Here is a 23,301-nt window from a genome sequence, read left to right on the forward strand (position 1 = left end):
CCGCTCTGGGATGGTGACATTTAGGGGAGGACAGGAGGGCAGTTTTCGACAGGATTATTGGAGGTGGTGGTTGGAGGTGTGTGGCAGGCTGTGGGATAAATAGGTGTGATCAGGACAGTAGTCTGGGCTATGAGAGATTTGGGATGAAAGCTACTTCTGTCACCATAACGAAATCAGAATGCTGTGTCTGAGGAGGTCCCACACTTCTCTGCACAAGAGCTCTTTTTGTCACCCAGCCCCAAGAGCCACATGTTTTAAAGACATATGGTCTAGCCAACAGGTTATGTGTATTAATAAGGAAATGATTGATTTTCACTCTGTAAGACAGCTAAGCTACTTGGCTGGTGTTTTAGGATCTATTCTGGGATAATGAAGTGAAATGGAAGAGATATGCAAAATGGGTCAGAAGAAGACCCACAGAAAGCCATATAATTCGAAACTTGCTGGCAGAATGGGCTGCTGTAGACACAAAGGTAGCTCCTCCATGCCTTTCAATGTAGGCTGGCTGGGGCAATGGCCCTCTGGATCCAGCAAGATGGCGTCTCTCTGGGCAGAAGGAAGCACTCAGAGCTGGACTTAACTGTGCCTTTGTGGGGCTGGGTGACTGAACTCCTCCAATCCGACCATCGACCAATGGCTGTCCCTGGGAAGCATGATTCTAAGGAAGTTCTCCTGTGAGGCAGGAGGATGTTGGAAGAAGATATTCAGGTGCACAAGAGGGTATCTTCCTCTAAGAATATTCTAAATGTTAAAAACTGAATTAAGTTTCAATCACTTATTCTTGAGTAGGCTTCATTAAGTGTAATCTTCTCATCTTTTGCCCTGAAGTTAAAGTGAAAGAAAATCTTAAGATAAATCTCCAAAGGTTAGAGATAATCAGGAGTTTCCCTTTATCATCAAAAGGAGGGGGAAAAAATTTTTTTTTTCTTTTTAAATCCCTTTTACATGGGAGGAAAGTTAACACTAGTTTGCTTTGGATGCATTTCCTCTAAATGCATCGTAGGCACTTTTCTCAAACCTTCATTTTGCTTTATAAGAAAAAGGTGTCTCTTTTTTTCCTTTCTTTTCTTTGTATCTAGCATCTAAAAAAATCTGGCTCTGTTATCCAGTGATGTCACAAACAGGAATAGAACAGACTCTAGCTTTCTGTATAGAAATGGAGAAATCAAAGAATAAAAGATATTTGAAGGAGGTCACTGTTTCTTAGTGAAATAGTATAAGGAAGAGCTGACGGGCAGAATATAAACTTTGAAATCTGAATAACCAGAGAAACTATTCTGAGTATTCTGAATCGAGGCATCATTGAGAACTTGCTCTTTTCTTTTAAAAACAAAACTCAAGAAGAAATCGAAATAGAACTTTTATAAATAGTATGGCCATTTGCTTTTTTCTCAGAAATCAGGCAGAAGGAACGGAACCACTTGTCATTGCAGCAAGACAATTACTCCCTTAATATGAGACGGATGTGACAATAGGCAGAAACCACTGACATTCCCCTAAAACCTTTTGCTGAACTGGTACCAGTGAGACCATCAGGCAAAGAATCCAGTAAGTTGGGGACAGTCTCGGTCCAACTCCGCTATTCCCTCGAGCCGTCTTCCTTATGAAGGCTTTGTTCTTCAAAGCCTTCTTCAGTGTCACACCATGCCATGTCCAGGCCATGAAGAAATATGTGTCCCTTTCAAGGTCACTCACTTCCCTTGAGAATAACCCCGAGCACAAGCATCTTCAAGGGCAGGTGTGTATGTCACCCAGCTGCTCTTCAAATCAGAGATGCTAAAGATAACCTCGCAGACCATCATGACGAGGCAAAACCAAAGAGCCAGTCAATGTTCTTCAGGATTCACATATCGTAGACATTTTCAATAATAGCAATTAAAATATTTCACTTGTAAGAGTAGTTTTGATTGGATATATTCCAGGCTAAGCATTTTACATAGAAAATATCATTTTACTCTCAAACACCCTATTGAGAAGGTATCACTAGGATCCTCATTTTTTTCAGGTGAGTTCATTATGTTTAGCCAAATAATTTGCCCCAAGTCCCATAACTAGTAAAAACCAGATCTGAGGTCTGTCTGATGTCAAAATCTGATCTTAAAACCTTTATGTTAAAGAATCCTAGGCTGACTTCAAGTAAATTTTAAGGAATTTTCTTTTCTTTATTGTGGAAGTGTCTCTGGCATTATACCTTCATGTTCCAAGTTCAACTCAGCAAAATATATTGCTGCTTCCATGTGTAAAATGACGTTAGCATGGCCCTCTGTAGAATGTTTAGGCACAAGTAAGATGCAACTCCAATCTTCAGATAATTTATACCCATGGGAAGGGGTAAAAAAGGATGCAAATAACCACAATTCAAGAAATAATATGCTTCCTGCCGTAAGAAGGGCACGCATAACCGGGGTACTCACAGTAAAGAAAGCACGACTGGAATAAAAATATATTTATTTGAACTAAATTCTAAAAAAATATCCTTGGATCTGAAAGAAGATATTTTCTACACGTGAATTCTCAAGATACCACTTATGCCTGAATGTTCTAAAGAAAGAAGATCCAGAGAAAAGAAAAATATCTGGATGCTAGAAAAGGAAACCTAACCAGGAGTGAAGAGATAATGTTCACAACACTCTTAACTGTTTAGAACTGGAAAAGCACATTTCAAAGAACCGTTCATTTTACAGGCGAGGAAACGAAGACCCACTAGCTAGAGGCAGATAATACTACATTATTTTTTTCCTCCCCCTCTCCCTTCCATCCTTCCTTCCTTCCTTCCTTCTCATCTTCATTTGTGCTGTAGATTCAGAAAGAATTGTCTGGAGAAAATTAAGTACCTGGAGGCCACCCTACTCTTCTGTAATGGGTTCTACCCTTGTCTGTAACAAGGATTAATTGAATGGATGGTTTCAATTGGAATTTAATAAGGCTTGCTTCTTAATTTAGATTGTATCTGACAAACCAATCTTTTCCTGGATTAGGTTTGAAATTATTCCTAATACAGTTAAATTATATCAAGTGAGATCAGTTTCATCTTCCCTGATAGGATAAGAAGGAGACTATCAACACATCTGAAATTCACAGGCAGAGACTCAGCAAGTTTTGCTTTCTCTTCCCTTGGAGAATTTACACACACCTGCAAAGTTCTTCAACTTGGGTGGGTAACAGAAGTGGTAGAATAATGAGGGCACTTTCCTGTCTGTGATGAAGATTGGCAAAGGTAAGAATCTTAGTTGGGACTTGAACAAATAGCACTTGTTTCTTCTTAGAACATTCCCTGTAGTGTGTTTTAGGAAATAGCCCTCCCTTAGAAGGCTGGGTCCTCTGGTGCTAAAGTTTATATGGACCATGTAGGAAGATATGTATTGAGAAAACAGTGGCATGCTGGGAAAGTCTTTTTTTGGATCAAACCATTTGCAATTGCCATCCCAAGTCTGCCCCTTATTAGTTGCATGACCCCAGGCAGGCTACTCAGTTCTTGTAAATTTAACATTCTTTACCATAAAATCAGGAAATCGATGCTTTACAAGATTGTGGCAGGGCTTTGAAATAAATATATAAAACATCTAGAAAGAGACTGACATGGGGAAGAGGATCTGTTTTGTCTTCTACTGTATTCCTCATGCCTGATACATGATAGGGGATTTGTTGAATGAATTTACTAAGTGCTCAACTATTTGTGGTCATGATGATCATCATTGTTACTATTTGTCCAAAGTCTTAATGTGCTTTTGTTCCCAGTCCTTAAAAATGTGTAATACACATATATAATGATATATGTTATATTACATATAATATCATGTTATACAAAGAATACACAAACCAAGAGTTGGAGATAAGTGCCATAATGTTGTTACCAAAATTTTATAACTTGATTATACAACCTGGCATAGCCAATATATATATTTTCTGAAGTTTATTGATATAAATGATCTCTACACCCAACACAGGGCTCCAACTCACAACCCTGAAATCAAGAGTCTCATGTTCTTCTGACTGAACCAGCCAGGTACTCCTAGCCAATGTATTTTTTTTTTTTTTTTGGAAGGAATTTCAGTGTCCCTTACACCTAACAGTTTAGCTGTGGGCTAACTAGGAGAGGAAAAAGGATCTGATAATGTATAATAAAACAGGCCTAAGACAAGCTTGGAGCAGGAGCATAGTTCATGGGAATGGATCTTTTCATTGGTCGGTAGATCCCACTAAATCATTGATCAGTGACTAGGTACAACAAATGAGCTGTCCTCTCTTGCAGATATGACGAGAACCTATGGCATTAGAGGAGGGGAATTTCATATCTGACCATGTGGTGTGTGCATCTTCAGCCTTCCAATATAAAGAAGGGGGCAAAAGTAGACTTTCATGCTTTGTACTACCAAAACTTCAGGAAAGCATAACTGATGAGGCTCAAGACGAATAATTTCATTAGATTTGAGCATGGTGGGAAGTACTTGCTATAGTTATGAAAGGGATCAGACAGAAAGGCAGACAACTTGAGTCCTTTGGCTTTGCCACCCTGTTTCCTCAGCTTCTCATGAAGGTTTTACTGAAAGCCTTTGAGCTTTCTCTTAATACTTGATCTATTCAGCAAATAGTTACTGAACTCCACCCTTGCATGAGATTGGCTTCAGAGGCACCCTTGTTGTTATAATGCAATGATCTGGCAACATGGGTCCCATCCTCAGAACCCTCCTCTATGTATTCCTTAAGTACCATGAGGCCCCTGTGCATTACTTAACCTTTCGAAGCCTTGGTTTCCTTATCTAGAAAATAAGGGGGGAGGTCCTAGCTCATCACAAATATTGTGGGGTTTTTTTTTTTTTACAAATATTGTTATAAATATTATGTAATATAAACCACATATCGCCGAGTGTAGTCCTTTGAAGAAAGCATTCAATATATGATCTAACAGTTATAAACACCGTTGCTTTTCCATAAAAGGTTCTGGAATGACTGCTAACGGCAACTGGTGTAATAAAGTAAATGATTTCCCAAGGAGGAGTTGCCAATCATGTCCTGGAATAAAGAGTCATTTTCATTTGTAGGCTTTCCAACTCTCATGATATCTGCCCACCTGCCACCTCTACCCTCAATTAGGAAATTGCTTCTTGCCTCACCCAAAGGCTTATCAGAGTTTAAGAAAGCCTCTTTATGCAAATATTCCAGCTGAAGTGGACATCTAGAACTTCTAATTCAGTGAGGCTGTTTATCGAGGGTGACTGAGGGTTCCCTTGAGAAAGGAGAAATACATGGGGTGTCTGGGTGGCTCGGTCGGTTAAGCCTCTGACTCTTGATTTCAACTCAGGTCTTGATCTCAGGGTTGTGAGCTCAAGCCCGGAGTTGAGCTCCAGGCTAGGCATGGATCCCAGTCAAAAAAAAAAAAGGGGGTGGGGTGTGGGTGTGGGTGGGGGTGGAATACAACCCTCTAGTTCTTAGGAAGTATGTAGATTTTATATTTTAGTTCACGTATAATTTCATGGATGTGGCTTATATGGATAATAAAACTACCTATTTCCAAATTCCACCCAATAAAGCCTCTTGCGGAACATACCCATTCTTTCAGCACATCCTATTGGTGTTTCCTGCTAAACGTATCCAAATTCCAACCACCTGTTGCCTTTCCGCTATGTTCAAGGCTGGCTTTGGTCCTTCCCCATACCCTATTCCACACTGCAGCCTGCCTCCTAGTCCTCTGTCCTGTAGAGCCTGGCTTTTCTCCTTCCTCTCCTTCCTTAACTCACTCCGCTTTGTCCTATGTCAAGATTACCAGATATACTTTTTTTTTTTTTTTTTTTTTAGCTCATTCGACATTTTTTTTGTCCTGTTATTTTATGGCCTGCTATACAATATCCTCTCACGTGAGTGCACCCTTACATGCCCTGTATTATTTCTACTCTTGATTCTGACATTTCTTACAAAGAAATGTGTCTTTTTAAACGCACATTCCTTATTAACAACCCTCCTATTATAATGTAGTTGGACAAATTCCACAAAAATGTCTCATCCACATTCTGGTAATAAAGAGTCCATTTGACCTCTTAGAGAATTTTTAATAGAAGGACTTGAACACGTATGCACATACTCCAGTGGAGATCCTTCTGAGAAGTGTGTGATGGTCGCAAAGCCCTTTTGTTCAAGTGCTTCTTACGCCCTCTTCTTTAGGGCTGTTTTGTATATCAGCAACCTGAGTGCCTGGCCATTCAAGCACGGCTGGGATAGCGGCCTCTTAAAATATGAATCCGTGTCTAGGCAATAGATTTGAGAGGAATAAATGATTGCCATTTTTCTTCCCAGGAAAGGAAGAAAATAACTTTTTGTGGAAGCCCCAAATATTCTCTTTCCCAAACAGGTCGTGGTCATTTGGGGTTACCCCAAGCTCATTAAAACCCAGAGCTAGGCCTGTAAATCTCTTGCCCTGTCCGTCTCTCAAGGAGAGAAAAAGGGACCAGACCAGATTCTTTCTCATCCTACTTCCTACCAGTTCACCCCGAAAAGCCCCAAACTGGTTTGATTCAGACTCAGCCAAGGGAACCTACTCTGATTCCATGGCCCCCTTTCTGCCCTGTCATTCCCCCTCCTCCCTTCACACATCCGCTCCTCTTTGATTGTATCTGAAATCTCTTTCACAAAGGATTTTAAAAATCGAAGCAAGCTAAGCACATATGCGCCCGACATATTTTTGTGTGAATGACTTTCAATTAAAATGCAATCACTCAGTCCCCAACCAGGTTTAAAGGGCCGATATAGATTTGGTTAGTACATCATGACCGGGAGACCAATAAAAAGAACATAAGGGCTTTGTGCAGTCATCCTGGTGGGCGAAAAGGGCCGATGAAGAACAGGCTGGAGACCCTTTGCAAACTTCTCAATTTTGCCTAAAGCAGGTCCTGTTTATCTTTAACAGAGTGGGGGGACAAATAAAAATGGGGCACCTGGTTTTTGTGCTTGGCAGCTGCAACCTCAGAAGCCCTGTCTCATATGATTTATGAAAATGTACTTTTCTTCTTTTAATGTGTGCTTGACTTCATACAAAGGAGCATTTCCCCCCCTGAAGATTCATTAATGAAGGTTATGCCATAGTCTTAAAAAAGAAACGCAGATGAAATGTTTAATTATTTACGATTGAACATATAGAACATTTGCCTGGTTTGCACAGCTGAAGATATAATTAGAGGTTCCTAGAGAGAGAACGGGCTGAGGGTGTGCAGAAATTTCAAACATATTAGAAAGAAAATTTCCTCCAAATTGCTCACAAATGTGAGGGATTAGTCCATCTACCTGGGGCTCTCTGAAATTCCGTGATTGAGTAGCTGAGAAAGAAAAGATTGCTTCCTTTCTCAATGCCATTTTGTTGGACGTTTTTAACGAAGTAGCAAATTTGTAGCTCAATAGGAAAAGCTCCCCAACAATGTATTAGAATTTATCATCCCAGCCCATGTATCCAGCTACTTCATTTTTTAGATTATCGCACTTTCCTCATTCGTAGAAGTATGACTAATGCAAATACCTTTGCAGACACCTGCATGCTGTTTTCCTGCATGTTCATGATGGCTTCGGAGATCTTGACATCTATTGGGTCCATGACAGACTCAATGTTGAATGGTCCTTCCAGTCGCTCTGCCACCAAGAGCATCGCATCTGTTAAAGTACAGGAACATGATTTATATGAGAACAGAGGGTTCTGGGTGGTTAACCTGTGCTTAAACAGTTCCAACACAACTGGTTGAAAAATAACCATTCACTCAAAATTTTTACTTGATTTTATATAATCTGAAATGGGATGGATGACTAAATATCAAAGCAGTATTTTATGTTTTTATTTCATTTGAAGATTTAAACTTATTTTACATATATAAAAACAGGCTTAAACATGAGAAAATCAGTTCATATTAACATTGTTGAATGTCTCTATCCCACGTGAAGTTAAACCAAAAGAACAAAATTAAGAACAAAATGATATTAGGTCAGGAATCAGCTACATTTCAAACATGGAGTCTCGGCTCTTCTTCTGGGGGATGAGGAAAATTGAGAAAGCTGGAGAAGTGCCAGCATGTGGATTAGGGTGCAAAAATGTCGAGAACCTATTCAGACCTATTTAAGATGCATGGAGCATTTCTAGATTCTCCAAGAACAGACCTGTCCTTACTTTATGTCCTTCTGTCTTAGTCCTTTGGCATCCTTTGGAGGATAGAGATATGTCTCTTACTTGGTTTTGTATGTTCAAGGCTTATTATGGTGCCTATCACATTGTAAACGCTCAACAAATATTTGTTAAATGAAATTGTGCTGAACTGAACCTCTGCTTGCGAAGCTTTAATTTTCTGGAGAAGATAGTCCTAGTAATATGTTGGCAGGAGGTCTGCCTGAGGAGATGATAGCCCTGAGTTCTGGGCCTTGCACCATCAATAACTAGCAGAACACCTGTGGGGAAAAAGCTTCTGAGCTTATCTGGCCTCAAACTGTTGGGGTGCTGATGAGGAGTCTCTCAGTGTCAATGGCGAGGGACATTCGCCCATTCTTGTGCCCCTGAAAACTGGCTCACTTCTGCCTTTAGTGTTCAGGGCACAGTTTGGTAACCTGCTTCCAGGTTGTCGAAACTTACCATGTGACTAGTGTGACTGAAGAATCAAACTGTTAATAAATTAGTTTGTGACTTACCATGTGACTACCATGTGACTTGAAACTTACCATGTGACTAGTGTGACTGAAGAATCAAACTGTTAATAAATTAGTTTGCTTTTAATTAATTTAAATGTAATTTAAAAAATATTTTATTTATTTATTTGAGAGAGAGACAGAGCAGAGGAGAGAGGCAGAGGCAGAAGCAGACTCCTTACTAACAGGGAACCCAATGCGGGACTCGATCCCAGGGCAGATCATGACCTGAGCAGAAGGCAGACGCTTAACTAACTAAGTGAGCTACACAGGTACCCTAATTTAAATATAATTTTAAATATTTAATTGAGACTAGTAGCTGCCATATTAGACACTGCAGCCTATACTTTTTTTTTAATTAACGTATAATGTATTATTAGCCCCAGGGGTACAGGTCTGTGAATCGTCAGGCGTACACACTTCACAGTACTCACCATAGCACATACCTTCCCCAGTGTCCATAACGCAGCCACCCATCCCTGCTCCCCAACCCCCAGCAACCCTCAGTTTGTTTCATGAGATTAAGAGTCTCTTATGGTTTGTCTCCCTCCCGATCCCATCTTGTTTCATTTTTTCCCTCCCTACCCACCAGGACCTCCAGTCCTGCCTCTCAAATTCCTCATATCAGAAACAGCATATGATAATTTTCTTTCTCTGATTGACTTATTTCCCTTAGCATGATACCTTCTAGTTCCATTCACGTTGTTGTAAATGGCAAGATTTTGTTTCTTTTGATGTAGCCTAGACTTTTAACATACAGATTCCAATCTTAGATTTCAAGTTTTTCCACTGCTAAAGCTCTTGGGAGCCAATCTTAAAACACTTTCCTTCTTTCAAAATAATACATGTTTATTATCAAACACTTACAAAATACAGAAAAAAAAAAAACCCAACAACAAAGGAGAGAAATACACCCATAATGCCACTTCCCAGAATAACACCCGGGATAGTTTGCTTTTTTTCTTCTATGCATAAATATTTTAAGCATGCAACTGGAAATATACCATCCATATATCATATAATTTGCTTCCTAACTGTATTATTAATGTGAAATGCTGTTTATAGTAGTTATTTTATAGTTTTAGCACCAAGAAACCAAACTTAATTTTTATTACATATCCAGCTATGCATGCTCAGTCAAGGTCCAACATCAAAATCTTTTCAGAATTACAAGTAGTTTCCAATTAGGCTGATTAGAAACCTTTTAAGAGGTGAATTCTTGTAAGAAGGATACAGTACTCTCTCAGAAGCAAAGATAATATTTCTGAAGAGCATGGGGTTTTGTGCACAGTATCAGCTTTCACAACACCCACTGGCCATCTGCACCCTATTCCAGAACGGAGCCTCCGCTCTACCCCCATAAAATGTTCCCAGAGTGAATGCACTCAGGGAGGTCCCCCTAGTCCACACGCATCCCGGGTACTCTGTCCCATAGCATTCTTACCACGGGAAAGATTTTGAGTGTGAACAGACTCACAAAGAACCCCTAACAGCAAATTTTTTCCCCCTTAGATAATGCAGACTTCTCTGTGTACATCACAGCACGATCTTATAACAAAAGTAACAATTTTTCTGCGGCTTACAGACCAGTTATCTGGCAGTACGGACAGAGGATACCCATTGCGAGGTTGTAGTATTTTGATCTTAGAGAGGTTTTTCCCTTGAAAGATTTAAAAGGTGGCTAACTGTTGTCTGAGAGCTAATCTGTTTCTTTTACATCTCCATATGTGTTTTGTATCTTTATTAAAAATAATCCCCTTTCCCGTTAGACTTTACAACAGGTTTTTAGATGACAGTTAATTATGATGAATTAGCAAGTTTCTCTAGATGGGTGCATTCTGCTAGGAGAATCAAGAAAACTCGTACGGGAAAAAGACTTGGCCTGATGGAGTTATTCAACAAATGCACTTAAAGAAACTGAAACCATGGGTCCCTTAACTTGGTGTTTTACAGACATATTTGCATAAATCATAAGACAAAGCGTACTGGCCAGTCGTATATTCTTCCGACATGAATGGGCTGACTTGAGGCAGTGCTAAGTTTAACTCTCTGGGAAATCTGAGAGCCACTGTGCTCCCCGCAGTAAGGACAAGTGTAGTGGACTTACTGTAGAGTCCCAGTTTTGAAATTACAGGGTCCTCTCATAAAGCAGGGAGGTTTTTCTGTTTAGTGATTTCAGTCTTTTTGTCCTGGTTCCTTTCCCAACACAGTGCGGGCCTGTTAGGTTTCTGGGTCTGCAAACGCATCTTCTCTTTTTAGACTCCATCATGGTAAAACTGCTCAGGGCGAGTTTCTTCAGATCACTTGCCTATGGGGCCTTGGAAAAAGGGAGTCTGACTGATGATCCTGCATGTTAAACCTAAGCAAATGATCACATTTACTCAAATTGCTTGCTCCTAGATTTCCACGATCTTCTTCTTCATCGTCGTCTTCTTTAAAAGATTATTTATTTATTTACTTGAGAGAAACAGAGACGGGCAAAGGAAGAAGGAGAAGCAGACTTCCTACTGAGCAGGAAGCCCAACCAGGGGCTTGATCGCAGGACCCTGGAATCAGACCCTGAGCCATAGGCAGATGCTTAACCAACTGAGACACTCAGGCCCCCCACAGATTTCCATTCTTTATCTCAATTCACTTACTTTGTTATAAAACCCAATTTAAAATGACACATTTTTGATGTAGGTAAGCATCTATTTTCTTTTAATTTAGATCAGCAGTCAGAATATGCTACTTTAAGCTGTTATGTGGTTTAGGCTATTACTAATGATGTATGTACTAGTTTATATATATAGTGTATACTAGTTTATGTATTACATATTTATATTATATATATTCTTTATATTTAATATATTTATTTATATATTGTTTATATATAATATATATAAATGAAGTGATCATTTTTTAATGTATATGTATCAAATCATTATGTTGTATACTTTATAAATATATATTATATATAAATTAGTATAGATATACACACACACTAACTATAAACATATATTTACTGGGGCACCTGGGTGGCTCAGTGGGGTTAAGCCTCTGCCTTTGGCTCAGGTCGTGATCCCAGGGTCCTGGGATCGAGCCCCACATCGGGCTGTCTGCTCAGCAGGGAGCCTGCTTCCCCCCCCACCCCTCTCTGCCTGCCTCTCAGCCTACTTGTGATCTCTGTCTGTCAAATTAATAAATAAGATCTCTAAAAAAATAAACAACCCCCCCCATATATTTACTAAGTAAATTAAATTCTCTTTTGAAGACTCAAAAGTCAATGTAGAGCCTCCAAATCTCAGAATCATTAGTAGGAGTAGTAATGTGCATATAGTTAATGATACTATATTCTACACCTAAAATTTGTTAAGGTAGCTTTTATGTGATGTGTTTTTTACCAAAATAATAATAATGGAAAAAAGCACTAATGACTATTATACTCATCAACTATACAAGTGGAGAAAAGGCAATACTTCTAACATGTTGGTGGGGACATAAGCTGGCGCAGCCACTATGGAGAACAGTATAGAGTTTCCTCAAAAGATTAAAAATAGGCCTACCATATGATCCAGCAATCCCATTTCTGGGAAACCAAATCACCATCTTGAAATATATCTGCAGCCCCATGTTCACTGCAGTATTATTTATAATAGCCATGTCACGGGAACGATGAAACTGTCCATCAACACAGGCATGGATAAAGATGTGAAATATGCATATCATTGAGTCTTAGAAAAGAAAGAAATTCTGCCATTTGCAACAACATGGATAGACCTTGAAGGCGTTATGTTAAGTGAAATAAGTCAGAGAAAGACAAATACTGTATGGTCTCAGTTATACGTGGAATCTTAAAAAAAACCTGAACTCATAGATACGGAAAATGGATTGGTGGTTGCCAGGAGCAGGGATTAGGAGGTAAGAGAAGTGGGTGGAGGAGGTCAAAGGGTACAAACTTCAGTTAATAATTCCTGGGAATGTACAGCCTCGTGACTGTAGTTAACAATGTTGTTTTACATACTGAAAGTTGCAAAGAGAGTAGATCTTAAAAGTTCTCATCACAAGAAAAAAATGTGCAACTGTGTCGTAATGGATATTAACTAGACTTATTGTGATGATCATTTTTCAGTATATACCCATGTATCAAATCATTATGCTGTACACCTTGGACTAATACAATGTTACACATCAGTTATATCTCAATAAAAATGAAAACAAAATAAAAATACATCTCCTTAAGAAACAATCATCCCTCTGCCAAGTGTTGTTCTAAATATACATGACAGGACTCCCCAGGGCCACAAAAGGAAAAGCAGCTTTTCAGAAAACACTTCCAGTATTTTGCATTTTGCTATTAAGGGGCAGGCTTATAGCTCTTTGGGTCTATAGGTCTTTGGGAGTCTAGATACATTATGGAAGGAGAACATGGCAGCAAGACCAGAGCTGTTCAGTCCTGGGACTCCATTCCGTGTATGCCTGGAAGCCAATGGCCTGTCTCCCTGGACCCCAGAACTCACATGGTGAGAGGGTCCGCATAGCCCACTGAGCAGCCAGCAGCATCCCTGCCTGACTGCTTAGGCCCCCACTGGCTGGGCAAGGCTTTCACCAGATCAGGAAAACCTTCCCTCTTCTTTGGGGCTGAAGGAAACCATCCCTCTCTCTCCCCCCAGTACCTTTATGACACCAAGACAGTAGTTGGTTAAGTTTCTCTGCAATCAGTTAAGTCACAACATAGTCATAACTTACTCCAGAGGCTGCCATCCTACGCTGTCTTAATTACCTCCATGCCTTTTATATTGTGAAATATTTGGAACATTATTTTTAACTGTGCTCTTGGAGCTGTTATCTATGGCCAATTAAGCCAGGTCTGTCCTGGCGTGTCTGCTAACGATCAGCTGATCCTTCTGCACATATTTCCTGTGCCGGCAGAGTTTGGATCTCTTTAAACAAAGGACTGTTGTCTCGCTCCAGCAGCATCCATAACTTCTGTTTCTAAGTGGAGGTGAAGTTTAGACGAGTTCTAGAAATAACTGGTATCACAGCACGAGGTTCTGAGGCGCAGAGCTGCGGTGACTGTGTTAGGACAGGAGGTGTGCGTTGCAGCTCAGCTGGAAAGGTGCACATTCAAAGCTGAGGCATCGGGCTGCAGGCAAAGCTGTACCTCTGGGCCAAGGCATTTCGCTCAAGTAAGCACAGACTTTCCTATAAAAGTAAGGAGACCTGCCTCTGGTTAGATGGAGTCAGGCGCTTGTGTTTCCATCTAGGACCCTCTATTCAATGCCAGAGACGTAACAGAGGCCACAGATTCCCATTCTGCTCATCATGACCATGTCTCTCTGATAGCAGTGGCACGAGGAAACAAACCAGAGAGTGTCTGGGAAGTTGGTAGCACAGTGCCTGGAGTACAATGAGCTCTCCACAAACGTTAGCTAATCCAAGGCCCTACTTCCGGGCGGAAGTGGAAAAGAGAGGACCAACTTGCAAGAAATTTTGGTCGAAGTGCTGACAGCAATTGATGCAAGGAGGAAGAGAGTACATACAAGGCACGGGGCTGACTTGAAGCTGTGTAGCCGCTGCTCTTTTGTACGCTAAATCAATGTCTTGATAATAGCTGCTTTGTGATGGATGAGTTCATTACTGAGAGATACAAGACTGTGTTCTTTCCTCAGGATGTGTCCCTCTGCCAATGAATGATGATTACAAAGTCTCGGATGCCTTTCCTATTGAGAGGTGGGGTTTATGCCCCATGCCCTTGAATTTGGGGGAGGGGGGCTCTGTCACTGACAGTGCACAATGGAAGGGACACTGTCTGTTTCCAGATAGGTACTGAAGAGACTAGAGTTTCCACTTTTGATTTCTCGTGAGACTCTACTCGGAGCTGGACTGGTCGTGTGTGGGCACTCAGGTGACAGTCTTGGTTGGGTCCAGATTTCCAGTCAGGCTTCCTGTTGCAGACAGAATATATGTGCCTCCCCTCCCCCAAACTCACATGTTGAAAACCAGTGTCCAAAGTGATGCTACTTGGAGGGGGACCTTTGGGAAGTCATTAAGACGTGAGAGCTTCTTGGCCCCTTCCATCATGTGAGGACACCGCAAGAAGATGGCTGTGTATGGAAGGAAGCAGGCTTACACCAGACGCCACATCTCCTGGTGCCTTGACCTAGGACTTCATAGGCTCCAGAATTGTGAGAAATACATGTTGGCTATTTAAACCACGCAGATTCTGGTATTTTTGTTATAGCAGCCCCTATGGGGATAAGACAGCTGCTATAGTGCCAGACATATGAGTGTGGTAGTCTAGGACCTTCCAGACCTATCTCCCAGTGGATTGCCATCTAGGGACCCCAGCCAACACCGTGGGGGTGGAGGGGGGAGCAGCAGAATCAGCGCCCTGAGCTGTACTTGAATTCCCGACCCACTATACTGTGATTTGTAATAATAAGGTTGTTATTTTAAGCTGTTAAATTTGGGGACCATTTATTTTGCAGCAAAAGGAAACCAGAGTGACTAAATATTTATAATATTTATAAAAGATTCAGATATTTTTCCAATATTTGTTTGACAGAGACCTAAATAGTCAGAATTCTAGTCGATTAATATTTGACCAATTTATGATATAACCCTAGTTGACAGATACTGAAATGGTTAAAAAAAAAAAAAGTTGCCCTCAAGGGAACATACAAAAGGAACTTGCTCTAAGTCTGCAAAGCACCACGGTTCACCAAATGCACACCAGCTAGCCTCAGATTAGGATATATGTTTCTCCTGGGATGTGAGCATGAAAGAGATCAAGTGAGAGAGAAAGCAGGTTTGGAAAAAGGCAAATATTCTGATTTTTTTTTCTAAGTATTTGACTTTATGAAGAGCAAAAGCTCTGACACAGGAGCTAGACATTATCTCTCATCTTTGGATGGCACTGGATTAAAAACTATCCCGCTGCAGGCACTGCTACATGTTTATGTTCCTCTAAGATAGAAATAGTCAGTAGGATTTCCTGCGATCAGATATATATTTTTAATTTATTTCTTGAGAAAAGGAGATGTAACATCAGAAACGATCTTACTTAGGGCTCCTGATTTTAACCTAGAAGGGAGTGATTTTCAAAATGTTTTAGAGATGAGGAGAGAAGGCCTTTCTTTTTAAATGAGGTGTTATCAGCCCTTTCTTAAATAGCGATGGAGTAGAAATGACCTTGAAAATTCAATGGAGGAAATTTGGGGGAAACAGGTGAGGGTAGCCAAAAGGCAGAGACTTTCAGTTACAAGATGTTGAGATCTGGGGGTATGGCAATTCTAGCTAACAATACGTACTGTTTTGTATACTAGAAAGGTGGCAGGACAGTCGATCTTGAAAGTTCTCATCACACACACAAAAAGGGTAACTATGGGAGGTAATGAAAGTGACCTTATTGTGATAATCATTTTGTCACATACGCATGTTATCAGATCAACATGTTGTACACCTTAAACTCACCCAGTGTTATATGCCAGTTATATTTCAAGAAAGTATATATATATTTTTAAAAAAGAATGCTAAGAAAACAGAGGACATTTAAGCCAAATAAGCTCAACCTGACATAATCAGTATTTGCGACTTGCTCAGGACTGTCCCCGTATCACTGTGGACTCATGGGTAGGAGGGGATCCAGAAGCCCGCACACTGGTCACATTCATGGTGGGTGGGAGCTTTCTGAAGGCACAAAGATGAAACACAGGAACATTAAAACAATATTTTCTCCCTTTGAGAGAAATCCGAATTAAGATAACACATTCATTTCAAAGTTCTCATTAAATCGTTGAAATCTGTCCTAATAGTCTGCTTTTTGAAAAATGAAATCTATAAGCACAATCTATTGTTTCATCAGAATTCCATAGTGACCGATGTTGGTTTTTCTTTACAAATCTGGTTCTCCCTCTTCTGTCTGCTGCACCCCCGTCTTAGCTTAACTGAGATGTTTTCCCCGCTGAGAAGCAGACAAAAGAACTAAAAAAAAAAAAAAAAAAGGAATAAAAATATGAAGGCATTGTTAAAGAACCCTAATAAATTCATCCTTTGGCATGCAGTAACTCATTAGAATAAAACAAACAAATAAACAAAACACCACCCTGGCTTCAGTGTTTATATCTAGGCTCATTTATGCCCATGGGATGGATGTAACGAGAAGGCGGCTCTGCTTTCTGCCGTGGCTTGCTGGAGCCCGGCACGTGGAGTACATGCGCCCTGTGCTTTCACCCCGATCGATTCATTAAAATGCTCATGAGATCTTGGAGGGCCAGGTGTTTCCTGAGATGCCTCGAAAGAGCACGGGGACGGGGGACAGAGACAGAATGCCAGGCAGACACGAGTACCTGGGAAGGGGTGCCGTGAGAGGGTAGAGAGTGGGTGCTCACCTAGTCAGAAGGGCCATGTCCTTCTCAGAGCTGATTTTTTTTTTAAATTTTTGTTTTTGATTTTTTTTTTCAATTTTAATTTTTTATTTTTTATAAACATATGTTTTTATCCCCAGGGGTACAGGTCTGTGAATCACCAGGTTTACACACTTCACAGCACTCACCAAAGCACATATCCTCCCCAATGTCCATAACCCCACCCCCTTCTCCCAAACCCCCTCCCCCCAGCAACCCTCAGTTTGTTTTGTGAGATTAAAAGTCACTTATGGTTTGTCTCCCTCCCAATCCCATCTTGTTTCATTGATTCTTCTCCTACCCACTTAAGCCCCCATGTTGCATCACCACTTCCTCATATCAGGGAGATCATATGATAGTTGTCTTTCTCTGCTTGACTTATTTCGCTAAGCATGATACGCTCTAGTTCCATCCATGTTGTCGCAAATGGCAAGATTTCATTTCTTTTGATGGCTGCATAGTATTCCATTGTGTTTTTGATTTTTTAAAGGCAATTCTGTAGTGAAGACATTTTGACTTTTAGAATCCTGATTCAGGAGAAGCCCAAGCAGAGCGTTATTTTCCCTTCTCTAGACTGCATTTCTTTCCACGCTAATCTCTAGCTAATCTCAAGTGGAGCTTCAGACTTTGCAGCTCTGTAATCTCCTCTCTGATAGCTAGAAGAACTGCCTTTAAAAATGCAAATCAGGGCGCCTGGGTGGCTCAGTGGGTTAAGCCGCTGCCTTCGGCTCAGGTCATGATCTCAGGGTCCTGGGATCGAGTCCCGCATCGGGCTCTCTGCTCAGCGGGGAGCCTGCTTCCCCTTCTCTCTCTCTCTCTGCCTGCCTCTCCGTCTACTTGTGATTTCTCTCTGTCAAATAAATAAATAAAATAAAATAAAATAAATCTAAAAATGCAAATCAGATGAGGTCATTGCCTTCTCCTGAAGGTTGCCCCTGCCTTCTGGAAGAAGTCGGAAGCTCTTAGCCAGGCTAGGAAAAGCCCTGTGTTATTGGTTCGTTCCTGCCCCCCCAGCAACCTTGTCTACTACCTCCCCTGGTGGCCCTGTCCCTTGCAAGGGGGACCCCCCCCCCAGAGTTCCATCAGAGCTCTGAAAGTGACATTTGGTGACCCAGGTCCCACACACAGGTAATCCATCCTGAAATCAATGGCCGATCACATATCCTATATGCTGCCTCGTTCTCATGATAACCTGCTGAAAAACTTCCAAGGGTTCAAGTCCAAAAAGAGATGCATAATCACAGACTCCCTCCCTTGTTTCAAATTCATTCCTCACTACTCAACATGTCCTGTGGTTTCCTGCTGTTACAAATACTGCCACAGTGAGTATCCTTGAACATCCTTCATTTAACACATGTGCTAGTAAGTCTGTTGATTAAGTCTTAGAAGTTCACCTGCTAGGGACGCCTGGGTGGCTCAGTTGGTCAAGCAGCTGCCTTCAGCTCAGGTCATGATCCCAGCGTCCTGGGATCGAGTCCCACATCGGATACCTTGCTCAGCAGGGAGCCTGCTTCTCCCTCTGCCTCTGCCTGCCATTCTGTCTGCCTGTGCTCCCTCTCTCCCCCTCTCTCTCTCTGATAAATAAATAAAATCTTTAAAAAAAAAAAAAAAAGTTCACCTGCTAGGTCGAAGATATTTTGGCATTTAAAATTTTGATAGTGCCAAAGTTCTCTCTATAAAGACTGTACCTGCTTACATTCCTGATGGCAATACTCGACAGCATCTGATTCTTTAGGCCTCAAACTTTTCGACGTTGTTAAGATCAAACGGTTGCATGTTTGCCAGTCTGATAGGGTAAGAATTCGGCACCTCCGTGTAGTTTTGACTTGAGTTTCCCTCATTAGAATTAAGGGTGAACATCCTTCAATATGCTTAGATACCATTTCTGTTGCTTTTCCCCTTCATATTATTTGTTCATGCATTTTTCTGTTGGGTTACTAACTCTTATTGATATGAGGAAATTTCTGCTGCCCAAAAACCAACCAACCAACCAACCAAACAAACAAGCAAATCCAGTAAAGAAGTATGATTTTCCCTCACTCGTTGCTGTTTATGTTTTGGCTGACTTCATCGTTCTCCGCTATGCAAAAATTTTAAGTTTTTGATAATCCAATTTTCCATTCATTTGTTTAAATTTTCTTGGTCTTGTGTCATATTATGCAAGCTTTCTGCTTTCCACGTTCACCTCTCTGAACCTACTCTGCTTCCACTCACCTTTTTTGCTTACTAGCTTCTCTGCTGTTCTGTGAACATAGGCCAGGTGCTCTCCTGTCTCATGGCTCGTGCGTTCATGGTTTGCTCTCTCTTCCTTGAATACGCTCCCCCTGCATACCTTATTTTCTGTTGGTCTCCACTCAATGCCACCTCTTAGAAAAACCTTCTCTGAAGACCCTACAAACTTCCGAACACTCTTATCTGATTGCTGTATTCTTTTTTATTTTTTTTTAAAGATTTATTTATTTGTCAGAGAGAGAGAGTGCAGGCACAGGTGCAAGCAGGGGTAACAGCAGGCAGAGGCAGAAGCAGGCTCCCCGCTGAGCAAGGAGCCCTATGTGGGGCTCAATCCTGGGACCCTGAAATCATGACCTGAGCTGAAGGCAGATGCTTAACCGACTGAGCCACTCGGGCGTCCCTGATTGCTGTATTCTTGACAGCACTTAATACTTGCTGAATTATTATGTGTATATTTGCTATGGTCCCTCTTTCCTCCACTATTTTGTAATCCTCAAGAGGGGACGGCTTTCATCTTTGTTGTCCCCTTCTGTAGTGCCAAACCTAGAACAAGACGAGGATCCAAAGAGTTGTGAAATGGAACATTTGTTAAAAAAATTATGGAACAATTTTTTAAAAATCTCTCTGTATTTTCTTCTGGAAACTTAAAAGCTAAGTTACTCTTCTCTTCCCTGTCTGAAAACTCCAGCTGTCTATTCCCCTGCCACGTGACCCATCACAAAAGCCTGCAAAACTTTATTAGCACTGGCCTGCAGGATAAATAGCCCCTTGGTGGCTTTTGATGTGTTATAAGGTAGATGAAGAGTTTCTGTGGGAATTTAGGATCTTATTGTACTTTTTTATTAGGTAGAAATAACTTTTTAGATCTTTTAGCTTGAAATTGAAAAGTATGGCTGGTGTTCTTTCTGTGAGAGGTCATTTCTAGGTTAATCTTAAAAAAAAAAAAAATGCTGTTGACATATTTGCCTTTACCAAACAAGGTAAATCCTGTTCTATCTCAAGAGTCCAAGTTCACCATTAACTATCAAAACAATCTCTGTGAGAAGTGTCCTATTTCTTTCTTCCCTGTAATTCGTCCATAGTCTCTAAGTACCAAGTTAATGATATTTTTTTTTCTTTTGTTAAGCCTGTACAGTGTTTAGGTTCATAAAAAATATACATACAAAACAGACCATGACAAGAGTCAGATCTAGCCAGAGAAATCAGTACCACAAAGTGAAGTAAATAACAGAAAATGGAAAATGAGCCAATTAAAAGCAGTTTAAAATAGTGCGTAGATATTTGATACAAAAATAAAACAGGGACAGACACCCAGAATAATTACAGTAACTGAAGAACTTAAGCCAAATAAAAGAGAATTTAATGAAGATAACTGTTTACTTTGAAACCAAATCCAGGAAGAGGAGGAGAGAACAAATATACAAACTGATCTAATTCTGAAACCAGCGCAAACAAAGAGGTTTATTTTGCTTCTACACTGTAAAAGGAAATGCAAATTGTGGGAGAAATAATTCCCCAGTACTCCCAGCACAGTACAGAAATTGGAATCTCCAGGACTCATTTTCTGATGTTGGTTTCTTGTTAGCAGAATGATACACTGCGTTTCATAAAAATGTAATATATTCATGGCAGCATCATCTCAATGCTGTATTATAGCTTTGAGATGTTTAGTTACATCACAAGCCAGAAAGAGTGGGCCTTGTAAATCATGAATTTGATGGACATCAAAGTGTATACTACCAACCATAATCCTTTATTTAAATTTTTATTGCTGATTCTTCATATGAATACTTTTTTATGTCATTTGTAGCTAGGAACGTTCCAATAACTCATATCAACCTAACTGTCTTTGCCTTGATGATGAATCATAGGTTAAGGGACAAAGAATTCTTCAAGATCTTTCTCACAGAAGAACTACATATCTTTACCTTTATATTTTTGGTGCCTCCACAGGGTTTTGGTATCTGGTGGATTGATTTGGACCAACTAGTTGGTTTTATAGTTTAGGAAACAAGAACCCAAAGAAGAAAAACAGCATTCTGTCGACCAAAACCTTTGTTCTCTCTCCCTCCATCCAATATACTGGGCATTGAAATTGCTCAAATAACATCGATGTGCTTATGTACTATTTTGTTACTCACTAAATTACGAGTTCTTCACTTTTAAAGAGACTATTGAATGAGAGACCATACGTGATAAAGATAAAGCCTTTCTGTCCTAAGATTTTTCTTCTTCCTTCTTGGTTGCAATTAAGCTTTTCTTTAAGCTTCCCTCAGGGACTGTGTTCTTTCAGTATGGTCACCATGATCCTGCATTGTCCTTGACAAAATTATAAAAAACACTCACATAGAGTCATAGGCTCTGTGACCCGGGGCAAATTACTTCACTATTGTGATCCTTGGTGTCCTCTGTTATCATGGGAGCTCTGCCTCTGTCACTGCGGAGTTAGATGTAACACTGGGCCCACAGCATAACAAATTTTTGTTATTATATTATGATTATCATATCTTTACGGAGACATGAGTCCTTCCATTTCCCAAACAAATTAATACTGAAGGTTTAAGTTCACCGTCATCCATGAAGTCATAAATCCTTTTACTGAAAGAGGACGATATCTGATCTGACCCTTTTATTTTACTGACCCTTTCATGTCACTGAGTCCCAGGGGCACAGGAGTCTAGTGACCGGGCTGGGCACAATGGCAGGGATGTGACCACTGGCCAGTTCTTTCAACAAGCTCCTTCTGCTCCATCGTACTGATTCCTTCTGTACAACCCGCCAACCTATCATTAAGAAACATAACCCGTGAAAGCAGCTCCGGTGTCGATAAACTAAAAAAGTCCAAAGTTTTTGCCAGTATATTGCAGTTAAAGCAATTCTCCTATTTCTCCCTCCTTTGCCCTAAAAGTTAATAAAGCAAATAACTCCAGAGACCATTTGTTCCTGCAGCACAAGGGCTTGCAACCTACATGGAATGAATCACAAACCTCTCCCAGAACCAATAAAAAATAAATAAATGAAAAGTCAGGTGCGTTGTCAGAATTCCCTGCTGGGTCCGAACGGAGTGATTAGTGAGTGATTCAGCAAGCAATGGGAGCCCTTCTCTCCTACTCGTGTGTGTACTGGTATTATTAAAAAATATATATATTTTTATTATTTTGTTGCTCAGTGCCATGCGAAGCAACAGGAAAATGAAAAAAAAAAAAAAATAAAAAGAGCAGTCTGCCCTGTATCATGGGTCACTAGACCTAAAGAAAAAAAGCTGGACTGTTTAAGAAAAGAAAAGAAAAGAAGAAGGAGAAGGAAAAAAAAACCAAAAGCCTCATTTTGGGAGGTGATGACTTCTCTTCTCATCTCTGATTTGCCCTGTGAAATGTCAAGATAACTTGATTATTTCTTCCGTCTCTACATCTTGTTTCAAGTTATCTTCAACATACACTCCGTGGTGAAGATAAAGAACATTTTCTAACCTGGTTGAGGAGGGAACAAGGCGGGGAGAAAGAGAGAGGGACAGGGAGGGAACGGGAGGAGGAGAGAGAAAAAGAGCGAGAGCGAGAGAGAGAGAGAGACAAAACAGTCCAGATAAAGAAGGAAGGAGTGGGTACTTACTTAGCATTTCCAGGGAGCTTGGGCCTGGAGCCTCGTTTTGTTTTTACGGGGATACTAAGCTGTAGGAAATACTATTATTTCCTTTAACGGTTGTAGAGGCTAAGATCCTAGAGGCGGAAGAGCTTGGCCAAGGTCTCCTGGCCCGCAGGGGGGTTAGGATAGCTGCTGTTCCAAGTAGGCCAGAACTGACAGCAAGGAAGTGCTTGAACTTGTCACTCTAGCCAAGACCTGCTTGAGTCTCAGGTAGATGGGCCAGAGCGTGTGTCTGTACAGTTAACAAGGGAGAGGCAGCAGAGTCACTGGCTGCACCAGGGGCCTCAACACCGCACTCCTCTGGCTCTGCTTCTCCATGAGGTGACGTGGAGCAGACAAGTGTTCTTGGGGACTTCCAGCAGCTGCTCTGGCAGTCAAGCCGTGGTAC

At 40.8% G+C, this 23,301-nt stretch overlaps 1 protein-coding gene across 2 annotated transcripts in view; it reads right to left on the reverse strand.

Annotated features, from left to right (window-relative positions):
- Positions 1-23,301, reverse strand: part of GPC6 (glypican 6) — a 1,094,470-nt gene that overhangs the window by 100,207 nt on the left and 970,962 nt on the right. For both annotated transcript variants that reach the window (XM_032314703.1, XM_032314704.1), the window contains exon 5: positions 7,505-7,635. In XM_032314703.1, coding sequence (XP_032170594.1) covers positions 7,505-7,635 — 131 coding nt within the window. The remainder of the gene's footprint in view (positions 1-7,504; positions 7,636-23,301) is intronic.

The sequence above is a fragment of the Mustela erminea genome, chromosome 15, assembly GCF_009829155.1.
Source record: "Mustela erminea isolate mMusErm1 chromosome 15, mMusErm1.Pri, whole genome shotgun sequence".
Lineage (NCBI taxonomy): Eukaryota > Metazoa > Chordata > Mammalia > Carnivora > Mustelidae > Mustela > Mustela erminea.